This window comes from Vulpes lagopus, chromosome 14 (genome assembly GCF_018345385.1).
Source record: "Vulpes lagopus strain Blue_001 chromosome 14, ASM1834538v1, whole genome shotgun sequence".
Lineage (NCBI taxonomy): Eukaryota > Metazoa > Chordata > Mammalia > Carnivora > Canidae > Vulpes > Vulpes lagopus.
Genome location: NC_054837.1, coordinates 15,344,403 through 15,361,713, shown reverse-complemented (window position 1 = coordinate 15,361,713; position 17,311 = coordinate 15,344,403). Strand labels below are relative to the sequence as shown.

The 17,311-nt window shown below is 56.9% G+C and overlaps 1 protein-coding gene across 3 annotated transcripts in view; it reads right to left on the bottom strand.

Annotated features, from left to right (window-relative positions):
• Nucleotides 1–17,311, bottom strand: part of TTC28 (tetratricopeptide repeat domain 28) — a 616,175-nt gene that overhangs the window by 1,817 nt on the left and 597,047 nt on the right. For 2 of the 3 annotated variants that reach the window (XM_041728768.1, XM_041728770.1), the window contains 8 exons: nucleotides 14,228–14,407; nucleotides 11,739–12,459; nucleotides 8,942–9,066; nucleotides 6,490–6,721; nucleotides 5,827–5,903; nucleotides 4,077–4,100; nucleotides 3,263–3,392; nucleotides 230–337 (listed from right to left, as the gene is read on the bottom strand). In XM_041728768.1, coding sequence (XP_041584702.1) covers nucleotides 230–337; nucleotides 3,263–3,392; nucleotides 4,077–4,100; nucleotides 5,827–5,903; nucleotides 6,490–6,721; nucleotides 8,942–9,066; nucleotides 11,739–12,459; nucleotides 14,228–14,407 — 1,597 coding nt within the window. The remainder of the gene's footprint in view (nucleotides 1–229; nucleotides 338–3,262; nucleotides 3,393–4,076; nucleotides 4,101–5,826; nucleotides 5,904–6,489; nucleotides 6,722–8,941; nucleotides 9,067–11,738; nucleotides 12,460–14,227; nucleotides 14,408–17,311) is intronic. The other variant, XM_041728769.1, reaches the window with a different exon arrangement.

Below are 17,311 nucleotides of genomic sequence, written 5' to 3'. Positions count from 1 at the left end.
CTAGTTCCGCCGCCCCCTGCGTCACCTTCTCGGCCCTTGGCAGCGCCCCGTCTCTACCACAGGTGTTCTAATTATATGTTCGAGAGGGCGGGGAGTTTTTGTCCACTGCTCTCAAGCAATCCCCAACACATACACATACTTAGCCACTCTCCCCACTTCCCAAATGCAGCCAGGCTCCCATGCGTGGCTGCCCCACGCCCCACCGCGGGAGGAGGGAAGGGGCGCTTACCGAAGAGCGCAAGCAGAGACTGGAGGGCAAAGTGCATGGTTCGCCGATTGGCTTGTTTCCCTGTCTTCAGGATGACTTCTTCCTGACCAACTTCACAGAGATCGAACCCTAGAGGAGCAAAGAATATGAATCTCAGCTTCCCTAGGGAGGAGCCCGTGTCCTGAAGAAAAGAGCCGCAGGGCTCCCTGCACTGTCTCCCGGGCACCGGGCAGGCGCTGCTCTCTGACCTGCGTGCACCCTCGCCCCGAATCCCAACCCGTGTGGCTCCCTCCTGGCCCTTCCCGGAGCACCAGCTGCTCTCCTGCCCTGAATTTTGTTCCCGAGAGAGGATGGTCACATTATGGCTCATGAGAATCAGCTGCTTTCTCCATTCTCTCCCAGAACAGTCCACTAGAAGACTTTAAGGACAAAAACTGGCCACTCCAGAATTGGGTCCAATATTTAAAGCTGGAAGCTTCTCAAGGGCAAAGACAGTGTCCTCATACGTGGTCAGCATCTGCCACCAAGGGCTTTGGAACAAGTGGGCTCTGACGGTGGAGAATCTGCCTCCTTGGCTAAAACCATCCTGCAGGGACTGCACTCTGCTCTGCTAAAGCCCAGGGGACTGTTCCCCGAGGCTAATGGTTCTCATGAGACTCCCGAGCAGGAAGCTGGCTCAAGCCACTGCCACTGCACCGAGACAAAGACACCTTGTAGAGCGTCAGGCACACATCTCCCTGGGAAGCACATATGCAGACGCCATGGCTAAGGGCTATGTCTGCAGACAGGATTTAGGTCCTGAGAAGCCCTCTGCCCTGCAAGTGTGCTCTCAGCCTCCTTGGGGGTCACTGAGCTCTGCCTGAAACAGCGGACACACTTGGTGCTACTGGGGCAGGACCCGCCACCCCAGGCCCCTTCCCTCTGATATGTGTTCTGGTGACAGGGGTCTGTATGCTGTGCATCTCATGACATAGGCACCAAAGGAGAAATGTGTTTATATTTTTATTCTCATGCAGATTCTGATACTGGTCTGACACTCTAATTCCTCTTGGGAATTTGGTTCACTTGAGGCGCTACCTCAGCCTTCTGGTTGCCATGGGACATTCTCCCCTCTGAACTCAAACATAAACAGTCCCTGAAAGCAACTGAAAGGTCTCAGAGAACTCAGCATTTAAAAACAAATAGCTAATTAATATGTTTCAGTTAGAGACCTCTACTTCTACCAAAACAATTTGACTTGGTTACTGTAACGGAAGTAAATAACTGGCAGCCCTGTGATGGGTTGTGATGGCTCCTGCTCGGTGCTGAGGGCTGGAAAGAGGGGATTTCTTGGAGCCTCAGAACCCTCAAGAGTGAGGGAGTCACTTCTCCAGATGCCAAGCCTGCAGAGATATTTCCTCCCCGGGCCTCAGGCCATGGGATTCAAGAATAAGCGTGTGCACACTGACTCAACCCTTGAGTATCGGTGGATTTGGAAAATAGAGAAGTAGAGGCCATCAATGAAAATAACCCACCATCCCAACACCAGGGAGAGCCAATGACAGCCCTGGAAATATCCAGTTCACAGGCGAGGAGGGCTGTCACACCCACACTGAAGGGAAGTGTAGGCCCTGCATGAGGAAGACCGCTTTTCCTCTATTAAAAGAAAAAAAAAGGACTTGGCTCCATCTTCCCTGTGTCCTGTGTCACTGCCCCAAGGTCAGCCCCACAGCCTGTCCTGAAAGTGCAGAGAGATCCCTCCTGGGTGTGGACCTGGCCTTTCTCACTCTTGGTCCAATTGCAACTGACTACACTTATTTAAATTTATTATGTTTATACCAAGAAGACTATGCTTTAAGCCCACAGAAACAAGTAAACAGTACAAATCATAAAGGATATGAGAGCATATCTACTTCTAGGGATTCAGAGTCCCTATGGGGTCTTGGGGGTCCCCCCATCAAAAGCAAATGGAGCCAGCCCTAAGTTGAAGTGGGCTGGGAAAGGTCAATCCACAAAATGGGTTATAAGAAAGGCCTAATGCTGTGAAATCAGATTTCACAAGCAGAAGAAAAATTCCTTTTTAAGGATTAGCTGCCCTGCATGTCAGATGGCTGGTCCCTGGAATGGTGAATTTAGGCTGTGTCACCCTTCAAAGAGTCCCCATTCCCTCAGGTTAAGAACCAGAGGCCTTCCCCTGGCCCCACCTCTGCTTCATCTGCCCCTGTGCAATCCCCCAACCACCTGTGCTCACCCACGGCTCTGCCCTCTGCCTGGATCTTTCATCCTGAGGCCACCCTGAGGCTCTCAAGACATGCCCTGGCTCTTGCCTCCCCCCAGCCCGCTCCTCCAGCAGTCACTGCGCCCCTGACGCTCCTGTGTGTAATGATGCCCCCTCACCTACAGGGCTCCCTACCCTTAGATCAGATACTTACTAGGTCTGCTCGTCTTCCCCACTAGACTGAAATCTCTAAGAAGGCAGGACTTGTCCTCTGCTCAGTGCTGTAGCCCCTCTCCTGCCACATTGTCCGACATAACAGGTGTTCAAAGAAAAGCTTGTGAAATGAAAGGCTCCCAGGCGAGTCACACAGGCACTTGGGTGGGACAGGAGAGCAGCTCACAGCCTCTTGTATCAAAAAATACATCTATTAAAGCAGCAGTCATGCCAGGAGCTGCCTCAGCCGTGTTACGATGTCAGAAAAAGGAAATTAAGTGTCCTGGATAGACAAGGATCCTGGTGTGTGCAGTTCCAATCACACCTGGTGTCAACAGAACTATAGAGACCAGTGCTGAAACTATCATTTTATGACTTTTCTTTCGTTGGACTCCCAACAATGCTGAAGTCTAGCAGATTTCTAGTAAGATGACTGGAAATGAGAGATGAAACCAAAATGGAGGGAAATGGCAGGAGGGCCATTTGAAAATTGTGCTAAAAGTACTGGAATCGCTGGGTCCACATCGATGGGTAATATCTAAGAAAACACCAAGACCCCTGAGAATCTACCAGTTTCAGCCAACAGAAACTAGGAGAGATTTTTAGAAGCGGAACTGCAGAAGCAGTTGAGGCCGCTGTCCTACCTAGAGCCGCCAGGAATTCGTGGCAGCCCGGGAGCCGCCAGAGCTGCACGCTGATGGAGACCTGGATGGGGGCCGAGGCGAAGTCCTGCTCCTTCTCACCGGCCTGCAGCTGGACCAGCACCTGGTGGAGCTGAGGGAGGAGAGAGTGTGAGTGCGCCACCATCCCTCCGGCCGCCCGGACCTGTCCCCCCGTTATTCCTGTGTCACCTGCTACCATCATCCCTGTGACTGCTGTGTGTATCGCATTGGGAATTCCTTTTACGGTGCCTCAGGCCTACTGTCCCATCTCCTCTCCGGAGGCTGGGGAAGGGGAGGTGTCCCCGGTTGCGGGTGGGCTGCAGGGCCGGTTAGTTCCCTCTCTTTCTTTCTCTATTTAAGTCCCCTTGATGACCTTGAGTGACATGGCAAAGAGCCCAGCGTCGCCTCCCAGAGCCTCAGCACTGGAGGCAGCAGCCACACGTCCCCCGTTCAAGGGCCCATGGCTCTTCAGGTTCCCTGAGCCTACTCAGGAGTCCTGTGTGGTGGGTTCACAGTGTCACTCAAAGTCCCTTCTGCCCCTGCTGTTCTGGTGGAACTTGAAAGGTCAAATCAAGAACGCAAGAAGGGTGGAGCAGGAAAGGGGGAGCCAGAGCAGAGGAAGGGTGCACGGCCGCGCTGGCCGCCCGGGCCACCCCAGCCCCGAGCACGCGTGGGCACGCACGTGCATGCAGCTCTGAGCGACAGCACATGCGCCCGAGCAGGCCCAGGGGAAGGCAGGGGGTGGGCGGGTGGAGGGGCTCACCTGACAACAGTTGCTACTTAAAGTAGTACTCACCATTCCAACCATATTTTTAACAGCCTTCGGCCAGCAGATTATAAGAAAAGAAAGAAAAAGAGAGAGAAAGAAGAGAGTTTAGACTCAAGCACAGGTTGTTATGCAACACGAGCTGATCGCTGCTTTAGGAAGCGCCACAGCAGGCCCGCGGCGGCTCTGACCGGGAGGGGAGAGGAGCGAGAGTCAGCAGGGACGCACAGGAGAACAAACAGCCACGCAGGCCAGACACGGTCGGGGCAGCCAGGCCCTGCCCTTCCCGGCCAGGAGAGGAGCAGGGCAGCCGGACGCAAGTGGGGAGGGGGTGCAGCGGGCACGGACGGCCGCTCCAGACACCGAGGGCCATGGTTCCTGAGCGACTCCACAAACAGCCACCACCTGCCGGCCACGGGGGCAGCCTGGGACCCTGGCCCGCGGCCCAGCGGGATCACAGGCGGGAAATCCCTGTGATGCCACCAAATGCAAGACATTAAGCAGCTGGCTTCTGGGACTCAGCCTTGCCCTGCAAATGTAATTCTGACTTTCTCTTTAGTAGAGCACAGGCTTCCAGCCCTCCTGGGCTTAGGACATTTTGATTCTAGAAGTGCCTTCCTGGTTTTCCTCAACAAGAAGACCAAACAAGCCTATTGAAAAATGAACAGCAACTCAAGAAGGGTCCATGTCCTTGAACTGGGCTCCCAATCTGAGCTGGAAACCCCCTCGGGGGGTGGGAGCCCAAGGCACCACTCAGATTTTCAGAGGCTGATCCCAGACAGAGCAGCTTTATTTCCATACAGAAATAGTTCCGTTTAAAATGAAATCTGTGGGCAGCCCAAGTAGCTCAGCGGTTTAGTGCTGCCTTCAGCCCAGGGTGTGATCCTGGGGACCCGGGATCGAGTCCCACATAGGGCTCCCTGCATGGAGTCTGCTTCTCCCTCTGCCTGTGTCTCTGCCTCTCTCTCCCTGCCCCCAAGAATAAATAAAATCTTTAAAAAATAAATAAAATGAAATCTGATAAATAATAATGATATATGTTGTTTTTTCAAATTATTACACTACCAGCCGACCAGAGAAAACTATTCTGTGCTCTTTAGGGGTTGCTGTGCCATTGAGAAGCTCTCCCCCACACTGTGGTCACCCCGGGGTTCACAGTCCAGACCCTCACTGGCCGGTAGGAAGAGTAGGAGCTCTGAGGCCGAGTTGGGAAGGGCCTGTGCGATGCTGAGAGTTAGCATCGTCCTGATGTCCGGATTAGATCTCCGTTCCCCTAACCTGCTAAGCAGTATCTTGCATTAGAGTGACTTTGTGTTCACTGCTGTGCCTCAGTGGCAGGGCTCATACTCTGATCTAGGATAAGTATCAAGACACCTGCTGGCTCAGGAAGTGTGGCTGTAACACTTGGCAATCAGCAGAAAGAGTTGGAGGTGGGGTGGTAACCAGGTACAGGAGGCCACTGAATGGAGAGGTCAGGAAATGCCCTGAGACTGCAGGTCACGGGGGCCCCTGAAGCATCCTCTGAAGGCCCTGCTGCTCTTGGAACCCACTTCCCAGAGACAGACGAGAGGCTTTTGCCCCCTGGTGTGCATGTGCCTGGCAGAGGGCAGGGCGGGGGCTGTTTCACCCCCCAGCCCTCATCTTTCCCTTCTAGTCACAGAGGCTGAAAAATGTAACAAGACCAAGTCACTTGCAGATTCCCACGTAGGGCCAATTCACCCTGTCCTTCCAGCTCAGCCCAGCCCTCGGGCCTGGGCTCAGCCACCCTAGCTCAACTCACCCGGCTGATGAGCTGCTCGCCAGTCTCCGAGGCAGTGATGAGCTTGCAGAGGGCTTGGAGGGCAGGGTTGGGCAGACCTAAATGGAGAAGGAGGACGGTGTTACCCACAGCCTGGCTGCCTTCCCGGGCACCGAGCCTGAGGCACTCCACATCGGTGGCATTACAGAAGCTCGGGACAGCCAGGTGTGTGGGTCTGTGTCTAACTGGAGAAAAGAGAGAAGGGCCTTGGAGAAAGGCCAGTCGTCCCGATGTGTGGTCACAGTCCCAGGACCCGGCTCTGCCCCAGGCAGAAGCACTTCTGAATGAAGCACAAAAGGCAGCCATGGCACCTGCAGCCTGCGTCACCCCGGTCTTTGGCCACGGCTCCGGCGGATCTGAGGCTGCCGATTAAACACGAAGGCAGCCACTGTTTGGCCAGCGTTCCTTCCTGTCGGCCCGGGAAGAGGCAGCGCCGGGCCAGCGCCCTGCTGGGGCAGAGTGCACCCTGTGTTCCAGGTGTCCAGATCCACAGAGGCCTGCATCTGCGACTCCTTGCCATCTCAGGATGCCCGCTCCTTCCCACCGTGAGGTCCAGCACCCCTCGTGAGGCAGGGCCCACAGCCACCAACTACTGTGCCCACGCTGGGAGCCAGCCCCAGTGGCCCAGCCCCGCCTGAGGCTCACCCAGCAGGGACTGGATGGTGCTGCTGCACTGCTGGAGCCGGTCACCCGGGTCGGAGGTTGGGAAGAAGACCGCCGCCGGCAGGCCACTGGCAGGGGGGTCCAGCCGGAAGCCCACGGCAGTGAGGAGGGCCTGCCAGCCAGGGATGCCGCCCACTTTGTTCTCCACACTCTGCTGGGACGTGTACATGGCATTGCGCTGCCCATTCTGGATGCGCTGCAAGGACTTCTCCACCTGGAAGGGAAGCGGGAATGAAGCGCCACTCTGGTCACAGGCGGGCCCTGGCTTCTCTCCCAGTGGCTTGGGGGGCACCCGAAGCCTCAGGTTTGAGGCCAGTACAGGGCTGCCTGCTGCCACCTGGACACCCCGGCCTGAGGACCAAGGCATAGTGGCAACAGCCTAGCCCGAGAGGGAAGGTCCGAAGGGAAAGGGGTTACTTTCCAGCGTCAGCAAGGCAATTCTGTCCCTGCCCTAGGCCACACCTCCTGCTCCGGGCTCTCCTCCACAGACGCCACAGCCACTCTCAGGCCAGTGCCTGCCCCAGGCCACGTAAAGACCCCCACCACCAGGATAAACCTTCAGGCCCTCGGGAACCCCCTTCACGGCCCATAGCCCTTGCCTAAGCCAAGCAGCACCCACCACAGGGCTCTGGTTGCCACTGCCCTTCTTCCCTGCACTTCAGGCTCACCCTCCATCCCACAGCAGGGGCCCCTGGGCCTCAAGTTCCCCTCCCACCTGCCAGGGCCTAAACCCACGCCTGGCACACGTGGGCTGAATTTGTCCAAGTAACTGCTAGTCAACTCCCTGGTGAGCATCCCATGGTACTTGCAATGGTGTCGGCCTCCCTGGCAGTTTCTCTCCCCCTCGGGGAAATCGCAGGCTGTCCTGAACTACCGCATGCCCTGGGGCACGTGTGCCATCATGAGAGGGGCAGAAGAGTCGTCCAAGAGGTCACCCAAGACTTTCCTTCTACCACCCTGGGATGCTGGGGGCTGACCTCACAGGTTGGAGGACACGAGTGTTCCTGGGCAGGACAGACAACCAGGCCATCGGGCTGGAAGGTCTTTGGAGACACATTGCCCACTGGGGTCAAGGGCAATGGAGGTAAGGGCTTGTAAACCTTACCCATGGCCCCTGGACTCACCCCAGGAAATGAAGCCAAGAAAGAAGAGACAACCTCTAAACATGCCTGAGGGGCCTCAAGGCCGAGTGGGGAGCCAAGGCCTGGCTTTTGCTCCACGGCCCTGTCTGGGAGAAGACAGCCACGTGGGTAGAGACGGTGGTTCAGTTACCTAAGAGAAGCCGCCTGGGAGCCGCAGCAAGGAAGGAGGGGACTCTGGGGTGATGGGGACCGGAAGGGGTCCTAATGCTGAGCAGCTGAATCGCTCTGCACAGTTTCCAGGAACAGGTTAAAATCAGTCAGGAGTCTGTTTCACAGAGTCTCAAGGCAAGTGAGCACAGCTCCCGGGGGCAGGAGGTGCGGGCTATCTCAAAGCTGGCTCAGGAGCTGCCTGGGGTATTCAGTGACATCATTCCTACCTGGTCACATGCTGATATCAGGTGAGCCCTAACTTAAGGGATGTACAGGACTGACCTTCCACCAGAAGTGCCCTGAGCACCACCACCCTGCGCCCCAGACCCGCAGGGCAGTAAGTTTGCCCAGCAGAGGGGACGTGCTCCCTGGAACCCAGCCCCCAAACTAAACTCCCCAGCCGTAGCCTCCAGCCCGCTCCCAGGGCCTGTGCCCCTCTGTCCTTTGGGGTGGCAGTGGGGCAGCTGTGTGCATCGGGTCTGGAAGGAGCATGTCCACGCACACGGCTGGGGCTGGGCTGGTCTTTCTTGCTCAGAACTCCAGGGAGGCTAACAATTCGCAACATTAGAAAGTGCCTTCCTGGTTATCAAAGTGGAAGGGTGGAACTAGTTCTATGTCACTGCTGCTTAGCTTGATTTCTAACTTTTCCATGTGTGGACGATGACGCAGAGCCTCTGTCTGTACCCTCACCCCTGACCCCACAGAGGCTGGGACTGGGTAAATACAGGGTCAGTGGTTGGACTCTTCCTCCAAACAAATTGAGGGGAAGGCCAGTGCCATGTGACTCCAGAATATCATCTCTTAGCCGCTAGGACCCTACTTCTGCCTACTTCTCACCTTTTCTCTAAGCCTCAAGATAACCAGGAAACATCCCCCTTCCAGATGAGGAAATTGATGCTCAGAGATGCGGGTGATTTGCCCAAATCTTCACAGCCCAGAAAGAGCTGCAGGGTGGGCCCCAGGACCTTGGCAAGGAGGCTGTAGCATCCTCATGACACATCATGCCCACCATTCAACCGACTGGCTCAACCTGTGGATGTCCTAGCACAAGGTCCCCTCCACCTGGCTCATGTCCCTTCTCGTGCCCCTCCGCCGGCTCTCCAGGGCAGCAGGGCCCCAGGAGCCTGGGGGAGGGCCCTTACCAGGTGCAACAGCACTCGCAGGGCGTCCCGGGCGCGCTCTGGGTGCTGGAGGATCTCCGTGAGGGCCTGGCCGATGAGCGACGAGGGACTATTCAGTTTAACGTCACTCCCGATGAGTGTGAACCCTGTGGAGGACACAGAAGGGCATCTCAGAGCCCAGAGCCCGCCCTCAGCTTGGCAGGGCAGCTCGGGCTGGTTGGTCCCCCACCCCACCCCCCACCCAGGGCCTCACAGCCACCCTGCCACCAAGAGGGGCTGCACAGCAAAGCTCCTCCACGGAACGGACTACAGGATGTCTAACTCACTGGGGGCCCTTCAGTGTCCTTTTGCCCCTTTTAAGAACCAATACTGTTTTGGGACTCCTGGGTGGCTCAGTTGGTTAAGCATCTGCCATCTGCTCAGGTTCTGGATCCTAGGGTTCTGGGATCGAGCCCCATGTCAGCCTCCCTGCTCAGCGAGAAGCCTGTGTCTCCGTGTCCCTCTGCCCCTCCCCCTGCTTGTGCTCTCTTGTTCTTTCTCAAATAAATACAATCTTAAAAATAAAATAAAACAAAAATTAAGAAAAATAATCCATACTGTCTCTCTCTTCAGTGAGTGGTGAGCACTGTTTTGCCGTGAAAGCTGCTCAGGAAAGTGCCTCTGCTTTCCTGCTACACAGTGAGGAAGGCAGGAAGAGGCCTCGTAGTCCCTTCCCCCCCCCCCCCCCCGCCCCCCGCGTTGATGGGCTCCCCCCAGGCCCCAGGGCCCTTCCTAGGCTTGGCCACCATCCCAAGGAATGATCAGCCCCATTTCCCCGGAGATGCACCTGTGTCTGTCTGGGACACGCCCGGGGACAGAGCCACCAGGTGCGGGGCAGGAGGTACTCTGCTCTGGTTGTAGGAATGAGCAAGCAGCCTGGGCTGCCGAGGACCCACACATCTACCTGGATCCTGCCCCACTCCCAGCTGCAGGGGCCTGGGGGAGGCGGACAGAGCGGTCTCCTGCAGCCACCAAGCAACTTGAGGACCAAGCTGCCCTCAAGTGATGGATAAAGGGGGTTTTCCAAGAGCATGAATGAGCCAAGGCTGTTTTTAGGGTTAGCAGGGCAGTGTGATTTAAACACCATTTTCCAGCACTGAGCAGTGACTCATGTATCATCTGTCCCTAAAACAAGGACAAAAACACCATATCCGTGGACACACTGGGAAGATGGGGAGGGGCTCCCCAAGCACAGAGGCTGGGCTCCCACAAACTCAGCACAGCACCCTGGGGGACCATGCAGGGCCCAAAGCCCCTTCTGGCTGCCAGGGGCACACGGGAGTCAGACCTCCAGCTGCGGCAGTCGGAAGGCCCCGCCGGCCCCTCTGCTCTCCGCAGCTGGAGGAGGCAGGCCCCGGGCCCTCACCGGCCCTCCTGCCCCTCCTCCCCCTGGGCCACCCGAGGAAACAGGATGGCTTCTATTTCATTTCTTCTGAATACCTTTTTGGGAAGCACCGGGGCGGTGTGGTGTTTGTGAAGTAAACACACATTTCCATTTCCTCACCGCCACTCATCCACCTGGCCCGCAGCCCCGCAGCTCAGGGTGTGCTGGCTCCCGGGCCAGGGGTGCCGGGGATGAGGGGCTCCTCCTCGGGGCCTCCCCACTGCGGGAAATGGCACCAGCCGTGGTGGCACACGCAGACCGCATTTATTTCCAGAGGAAGAGCCAGATGAAAGCGGTTTTGTTGCCAGTTTTTCAGTGTGTATGTGGATTAAAACAAAATATAAATGTTTGAAAATACCGTTTGGGGCATTCCTCTGTTTCTCCAGTTTAAGACCCTATGTTTGTGGGTCAGTGCCATCGCTCCGGCCTTGGTGGGACTTCACCTTTGCTCTGGAGCATCTGGGGACGTGCAGGAGCCAATCCTGAGGGACAACCGCAGACTGAAGGCCCCGGGGGGTGTCAGCAATGTGGCCCCGCTGGGTGAGGCCATGTGGGAAAGAGGCTGGGGTGGGGCTGGACTCTGGCTTGGCAGCCTGTCGGGAGGCCTCCCACATGGGAGGGTCCACGGGTCACCCCTTGCCGCACCTCCTATGACCAGACGTCACAGAGAACATTCTCTTCACTCCCAGACCTGCAACCCCTATGGCAGGCCCACTCAGAGCAGCTGCTGTCGGCCTTCCAGAATGTGTAGTACATGTGCCACAAGACTTCAGAAGGGGTAAGCCCGGCACTGAGCTAGGTCAAACCCGATGGCTGAACTAAGGGGCTTTCTACAATGCGCCTCTTTGCTACAGTCCTGGGACGCCACAGGGCACCATAAAATGAGTCAACCAGCACTCTAGTCCCAGGAGAAGCCTATGCTCATACTCCAATGGCAGACTCATCTGCTGCTCTCTAGTCACAAAGACTACTTCAGGGGCGCCGGGTTGGTGCAGTCCATTGAGCGTCCAACTCTTGATTTTGGCTCAGGTCAGGATCTCAGAGTCGTGAGATCAAGCCCTGAGTCGGGCTCCACACTCAGTGGGGAGTCTGCTTGAGATTCTCTCTCCTTTTCCCTCTGCCCTCCCCTCCCCCCATGCTCACATACACTCCCTCTCAAATAAATAAATAAACAAACAAAATTGTAAAAAAAAAAAAAAAAAAAAAAAAGACTAATACCACATGCCAAATGACTGGTTTTGGCAGAAGACAAGAGTCTCAGCAAACAAACTCTCTCCTGCACCTCCCCACGCTGCTTCTCCCCAGCACCCTGTCCTGCCCCCCTCCCCCGGGAGGCTGTAAGGACCTAGCCCTGGGGTCCCCTGACAGGTGCTGGCAGGTGGTCCACACTCCTACCTGCCCAGTTGGAAGGGTGTGAGAAGGCCTTGCTGCTCTGCACCACCTTCATGGCCTCCCCCAGGGCGGCACTGGCTTTCAGGCCATTCAGCAGGGAGGAGTAGAAGGCGTGGAGAAACATCTTGGAAGCAGCCACAGGCGCAGGCCACAGAGACACGAGAACACACTGGGCGCCAGCAGCCAGGAAGGCCCGCGTCAGCGCGATGACCCCGTCAGCGGTGACCTTGCTGCTGGACTCCTGCGAGGAGCCAAGGACCACCAGCTTCACGGGAAGCCGTAGGTCCAGGACGTCGGCCGCCGTGAGCAGCAGCTCCTGCAGGGGCGGGCAGTCCGAGATGCTCTCCCCATCGCTGGCATCGTCCTGCACCCGCAGGGACTCGGGGATCGTGTAGGGGTGGCCAAAGGAGCTCTTGCTGCCGGCGGGGTTGCTGTCCACGCTGGGTGTGAGGACCAGGGCCGACAGTTTCCAGGAGATGTGGGTGGCAAAGTGGACGCACTCTGCCTGCGTCAGGGCACTCATGACCCTTTCTTTGGTGGCCACGCTGCCCACCAGGGGCTGGCAGCCCAGGAGCTCTGACACCATGTATGCTTCCTCCTCAGCCGACGGCATGGGCCCCCACAGCCACCTGTCCATCACTGCTGACGGGAGCTTGGGGTTACCGACAACGGCCGCCATGGACGTGGAGCTGGAGTATGTGGGCGGGTTCTTCCTCAGGTGAGACTGGGAGGGGAAGACAGACAAGCAGACCACGCCACCCATCAGATGGTGGCCTGAGGCTCCTGGTGAGCACAAGGCTGGGTCCAGCTCGGCTACACCTGGTCTCCCAATAACCTCCTTCCCTCTAATTTTCAACACCATTTTGACCCAGCTGCTCGTCCTCCTGAGCATCACACCTGCTACTACGTAAGCTCTTGAAAATCAGGACTGGATCTTAGGAAGGGCCCCTCTTGGAGGCGCTGTAGCAGGAGGCCTGCCCCATGCGTCTTGCTCCCACAGACTGCCCCATGGGCTCCCAAACAGGGGGAGACCCACTTCCAATGAGTCAGGGCTCTGAGGGTGACAAAAGGCCAAGTCACTCTCAGTGGAGACAGGGCTAGCCTAAGCCCTGTACAGGCACAACGTACTGAAAAGATGATAGTTGTCATCTGCTTTACGTGCTGCAAATAAAATCATCAGGATAGAGAAGTCATAAAATCAGCATAGAGAAGTCCAGCAAAGTTCTGATTTTCCCCCAATGATGCCTTTCGGCTTTTGGGGAAACATCTAAGTATCACATTATTTCACAATAACTTTCTGGTGGCTCTACTTGGTGATGCCTCAAACTCTGGGTATGAGAAGCACCTGTTGGGCGTCTGTCAGGAGACCCTGGCTAGTCTGGCAAGCAGCCAGCTTGCAGTGTCATCACCACGAAGCTCTCCTAGCGCGGGCCACCTCTGACTGCCAGGGTGCTCTGGGCAGGACGCGTCCCAAGAGGCCGGCTCACTTTGCAACTGGGATTCATAGTCAGCCACGGACACTCAAAAAACTCAGGGAAGATCATTTCTTTCACTTTGATCCTGTTCCACAATAAAGTTACAACCCAGCAACAGGAAACAGTCAAAACAAAGATTTCTGAAACCTTGTGAGGCAGAAGTTGACCTGGTTTGAACCATGTCATTGACCGAGGTCAACAGAGGCCACGGCAGGTCCCGTGGGGGCTGCCCACACCCAGGGCCCAGGGTTTGGGTTCCCAAATGAGCCACTTTCTCCCACTGGGAGGAGCCCTGTCTGACCCAGCTCTGCCTGGCGATCTGCGGGCTCTGAGAGCAGCTGGCAGCTTGAGGGCAAGTTCAAGCTTGAAGGCTGAACCAGCCAGCTGGGGCAGGTGGGGCAGCCGCAGTGCAAGCCTGGGGCCTGGGGGGCCGGGGCCAGGAGGGTCTGAAAGAGTTTGGAGAAGGGGAAGGGGATCAGGGCTGGCTGGAAGGCTCTCTAACCGGGTAACCGGGTGCACAGGCCAAGGGTGGCTGCGGGGTGGGACCTCTGACTCTGTGGACAGCCCACTGTCGCCTCCTTGATTTTCACAAACATTTCTGCCCAGACTGACTTTTACTGAATAAGACCCAAATCCTGTCTGTCTCCTGAACAGGAGGGACCCTCTTCCACTGGACAGTAATCATATTTGTCCTCCATCCCTGCCTGCGGCGCCTCCGCTGTGGGCAGACTCACGCCCCGTCGGTGGTCAGCTCGAGGTCAGGGTGCGCCAGGGGAAACCAGCTTCCTCAGATTCTCAGCCCCGCCTCAAGCCCGACCCAGCCCTCTGAGTGGCTCACAACCCTGTTGTCACGGCAAAGACATTTTCAGAGAAATGACACGTTGTGGCTTCCTGGGATAGCACAGAACAGTCAGGGGGCAGGAGGGCCGCCCACCGCCCACCTTCTTGCACAGATGGACTCCAAAGGGCCGGCTCCGGGGCCCACAGCGGGGCGCCCGCAGCCCCAGCAAGGCTTACCTTGGACTGTGGGCCCAGGGAGCGGATGGAGGGGACGGCGATGAGGGCGAAGCGCTCGTACAGGTACTCGTTGGAGGAGCTTCCCTTCAGGAGGGCGAAAGGAATGAGGTAGAGCTCCCCCTCCAGAACCAGGACCAGCTGCCGGTGCCGGCCCACGGGGCCGCTGGAGTGCATCAGGCCCTGCAGGGAAGCACGGGCACCTGAGTCGCTGCCAAGCCTCGCGCCGGGTGCCAGGGGCCCACGGGAGCATTGCCGAGTGGGGGCTGCTGCCCGCCTCATGGGCCCTGCCCCAGGAGGAGGGCGGGGCCCGGCCTCTTTGAGTCTGCATGGCAAGGTGAGCGACCTGGCCACCTGTCAAGGAGGGGATGCCCCACAAGACAAGGACCGGCCCCGTGGTCTATCCCAGAAAGAGCCCTGGGAGTCAGGGTGTAGCCCAGAGGGCCAGGCCACAGGATGCTACATTGGCCCAGAAACGCTAAGAGCAGTGCAGGTGTGACTCCTGTCATAAGAGCCCGTGACACTGTGACACCCAGACTGGACCCACTGCACGTGAACAGAGATCAAGGAGCTGCTGCTGCACAAGGAACAAGTGCAGCTGGGGGAGCCTGCTGGGGGAGAGGACCACCTGAGAGCCTGCTGGGGGAGAGGACCACCTGAGAACACTGGGCGCCTGGCTCCTGGCCCAGCCCTGGCTCTGGGACAGTCACACGGGCTCCTGTCTCCCTCACCCCCGCTGGCCGCCTGGGCGCCACTGCACTCCACGGGAGTGAATGTGCACGCCTAATCCGTCTGACGTGCTGCTGTGGGTGCCGCGCTGAGGCCGGCAGCAGTCACTCAGCTAACCCAAAGTGACACTGCCTGGCGGGCCATTCAGTCTGTGCAAACCCCCTGTGGCTTTTTCTCTTTTTAAAATTCTAGATGCATCTAAAGAAAGCAGAGATAAACACTCTCAGGCCAATTTGCTCGTTGTTTGCTTAAGAGCTATTTCCCCAGAAGGGGTAAAAGAATCACCGTACAACCCAGGATCAAGGAAGTGGGTGTGTCACACTGCTTGTGATGAATTTCTGGATTGGCACGGGGAGGTGAGGAAGGCTAGGAGCCTGCCGTCAGCTCCTGGGCCTGCTGGGCTCAACCTGGTCACACTGAGGCCCCCTCCTGGCCCTGGGAAGCTGCTCAGCCGTGGCTGCAGCATGCCAAGACCTGGAAGGTGGGCTGGAAGAGCCGGGCAACGGTGCCCTGACCTCACTGATGGGTCAGCTGCCTTAACAGTGACAGCCATTCACGGCTCAGCAGGGGCCCTCTGGCCCGACATGTGGGCAGTGTGGGGGCTCAGGCCCCCTGCCCCATGTGCAACCCAGGACCCATCCTCAGCTGACCCAGGGTCACCAGGCATTTGTTGGACAAGATGCCGGCCCCACCCTCGTAGGCCCTCCCTGGACTCCTGTACCCAGGGCCCAAACCACAATCAGTCCCTGTCAGGTGTCATCGCATAGGTCACTGATTTCCCTGGGACAACACCACTCTTAGGCAAGTCCCCAGTCACAGCAGCACCCATATGCATGAATTGAAGGTGAACAGAGGAGTGCTGGGCAGGTTAGGGATGTAACTTGGAGCTGTTAGAGAGGTGTTACTGGTAGGGTCTTTGTAGGGACTCTGCAAACTCCGCCAGCGAGACCTGATCTGGGGCATTAGCCTAAAGACGGGCAAGGTCAGGTCCCTGAAGGCAGTGCGGGTGTCCTCTATGACTAGGGATCCTGACCTCTAGGAGTGGTAGTGAGTGTGGCATGGCCCTACTGTTGGCCCTACTCCTTCACCAGGCTTGGGCTTCTCTGTCAGCTATGCAGGGTCCATCTTATGCCTACTGTGGACCATGGGGAAGCCAGAGAAGCTTTGGAGTCAGTCCCTGCTTGCAAGGTTAAAACAATGCACTCAGGAAAATCAAATGTATACAGAAACCCATTAGTGAGTCAGAAAGTATTAAGTATGGCATCACCACAGAAGTCCAAAATGGCACCCTCAGAGGGTGGGAGCACCTACCTAGGATATGATGATGGGCCCTGCCAAGGGGCTGCCCTGGCTTGTGAGGATAGGGGCAGGCCTGGCCTGGGCAGATGAGGCTCATAGGGTAAACAGAGAACAAGGCTGGGGAGAGACACAGAAGCCAGACTGCAGAAGGACCCACCCAAGGTCAGACAGGAAAGTGTGGCTCTCACAGGCTGGAAGCACCTGCCATGCACTCTCTGCTCACCAACCTCCAACGAAGTGTTCAGAGGTAGATTGTATCACGGGAGATGGGCTCTGTGCAGTCACTCAGACAAGGAGAAGGGGACGGGGGACTTGCCAGGACTTGGTGAAGAGTGACCTCAATGGTGAGGAGAGGGAAGTCTCTGGAATTCTAGCCTGGAGATGGGGAGAGTTTTCCCTGAATGAGCTGCATATCCCACTTCATAGGTCTGGTGACTCGTGGCTGGTTCTGAGCTGGCACCCGCGCAGAGCCCTGGGCGAGGGCCCCAGATGGGACCAGTGTCCGGGTAGCATGGAACGAGGTAAGTGTCAGCAGCCTGGCTTGCAGGCAGACAGGCCTCACGGCAGACTGACAGCTCCAGTTACAAGACGGCGGGAAACGGATCGAATGTGTCAGAAAAGATGCCCTGGAAACTGTCTTCTGAATTCGGTCCCCAGGATACACGGGCATTGCCCTTGCACTAAAAGATTAGCTATAATCCAATGTGAACTTGAAAACAGAAAATAAAGTGATGTCTCTATCCAAATTACATATCATCTATTAGAGATAGAAAAGGAGAGACAATGCAGGGGAAGGCTTCTCCGTGCCTCTGTATCTCAGTCTAGAAAGGGGATCTGCTGGCTTCTTAAATCCTGGGTTTGAGAGATAAAAGGGCTCCTCAGCATCAGCCCCATATCAGCAACTAACAGAGTCCAACAAATTCCAGCAAAGACTCAGACTTTCTGACCTCTGACGTTTCTAGAAACGGATCTTTTAAAGTAGACCAACACAGAAGGGGAGGTGCTAAAATCTGTCTACTCCCCCAGTGACCCTGCTCATCCCAGTGCATTCCAGGCCTA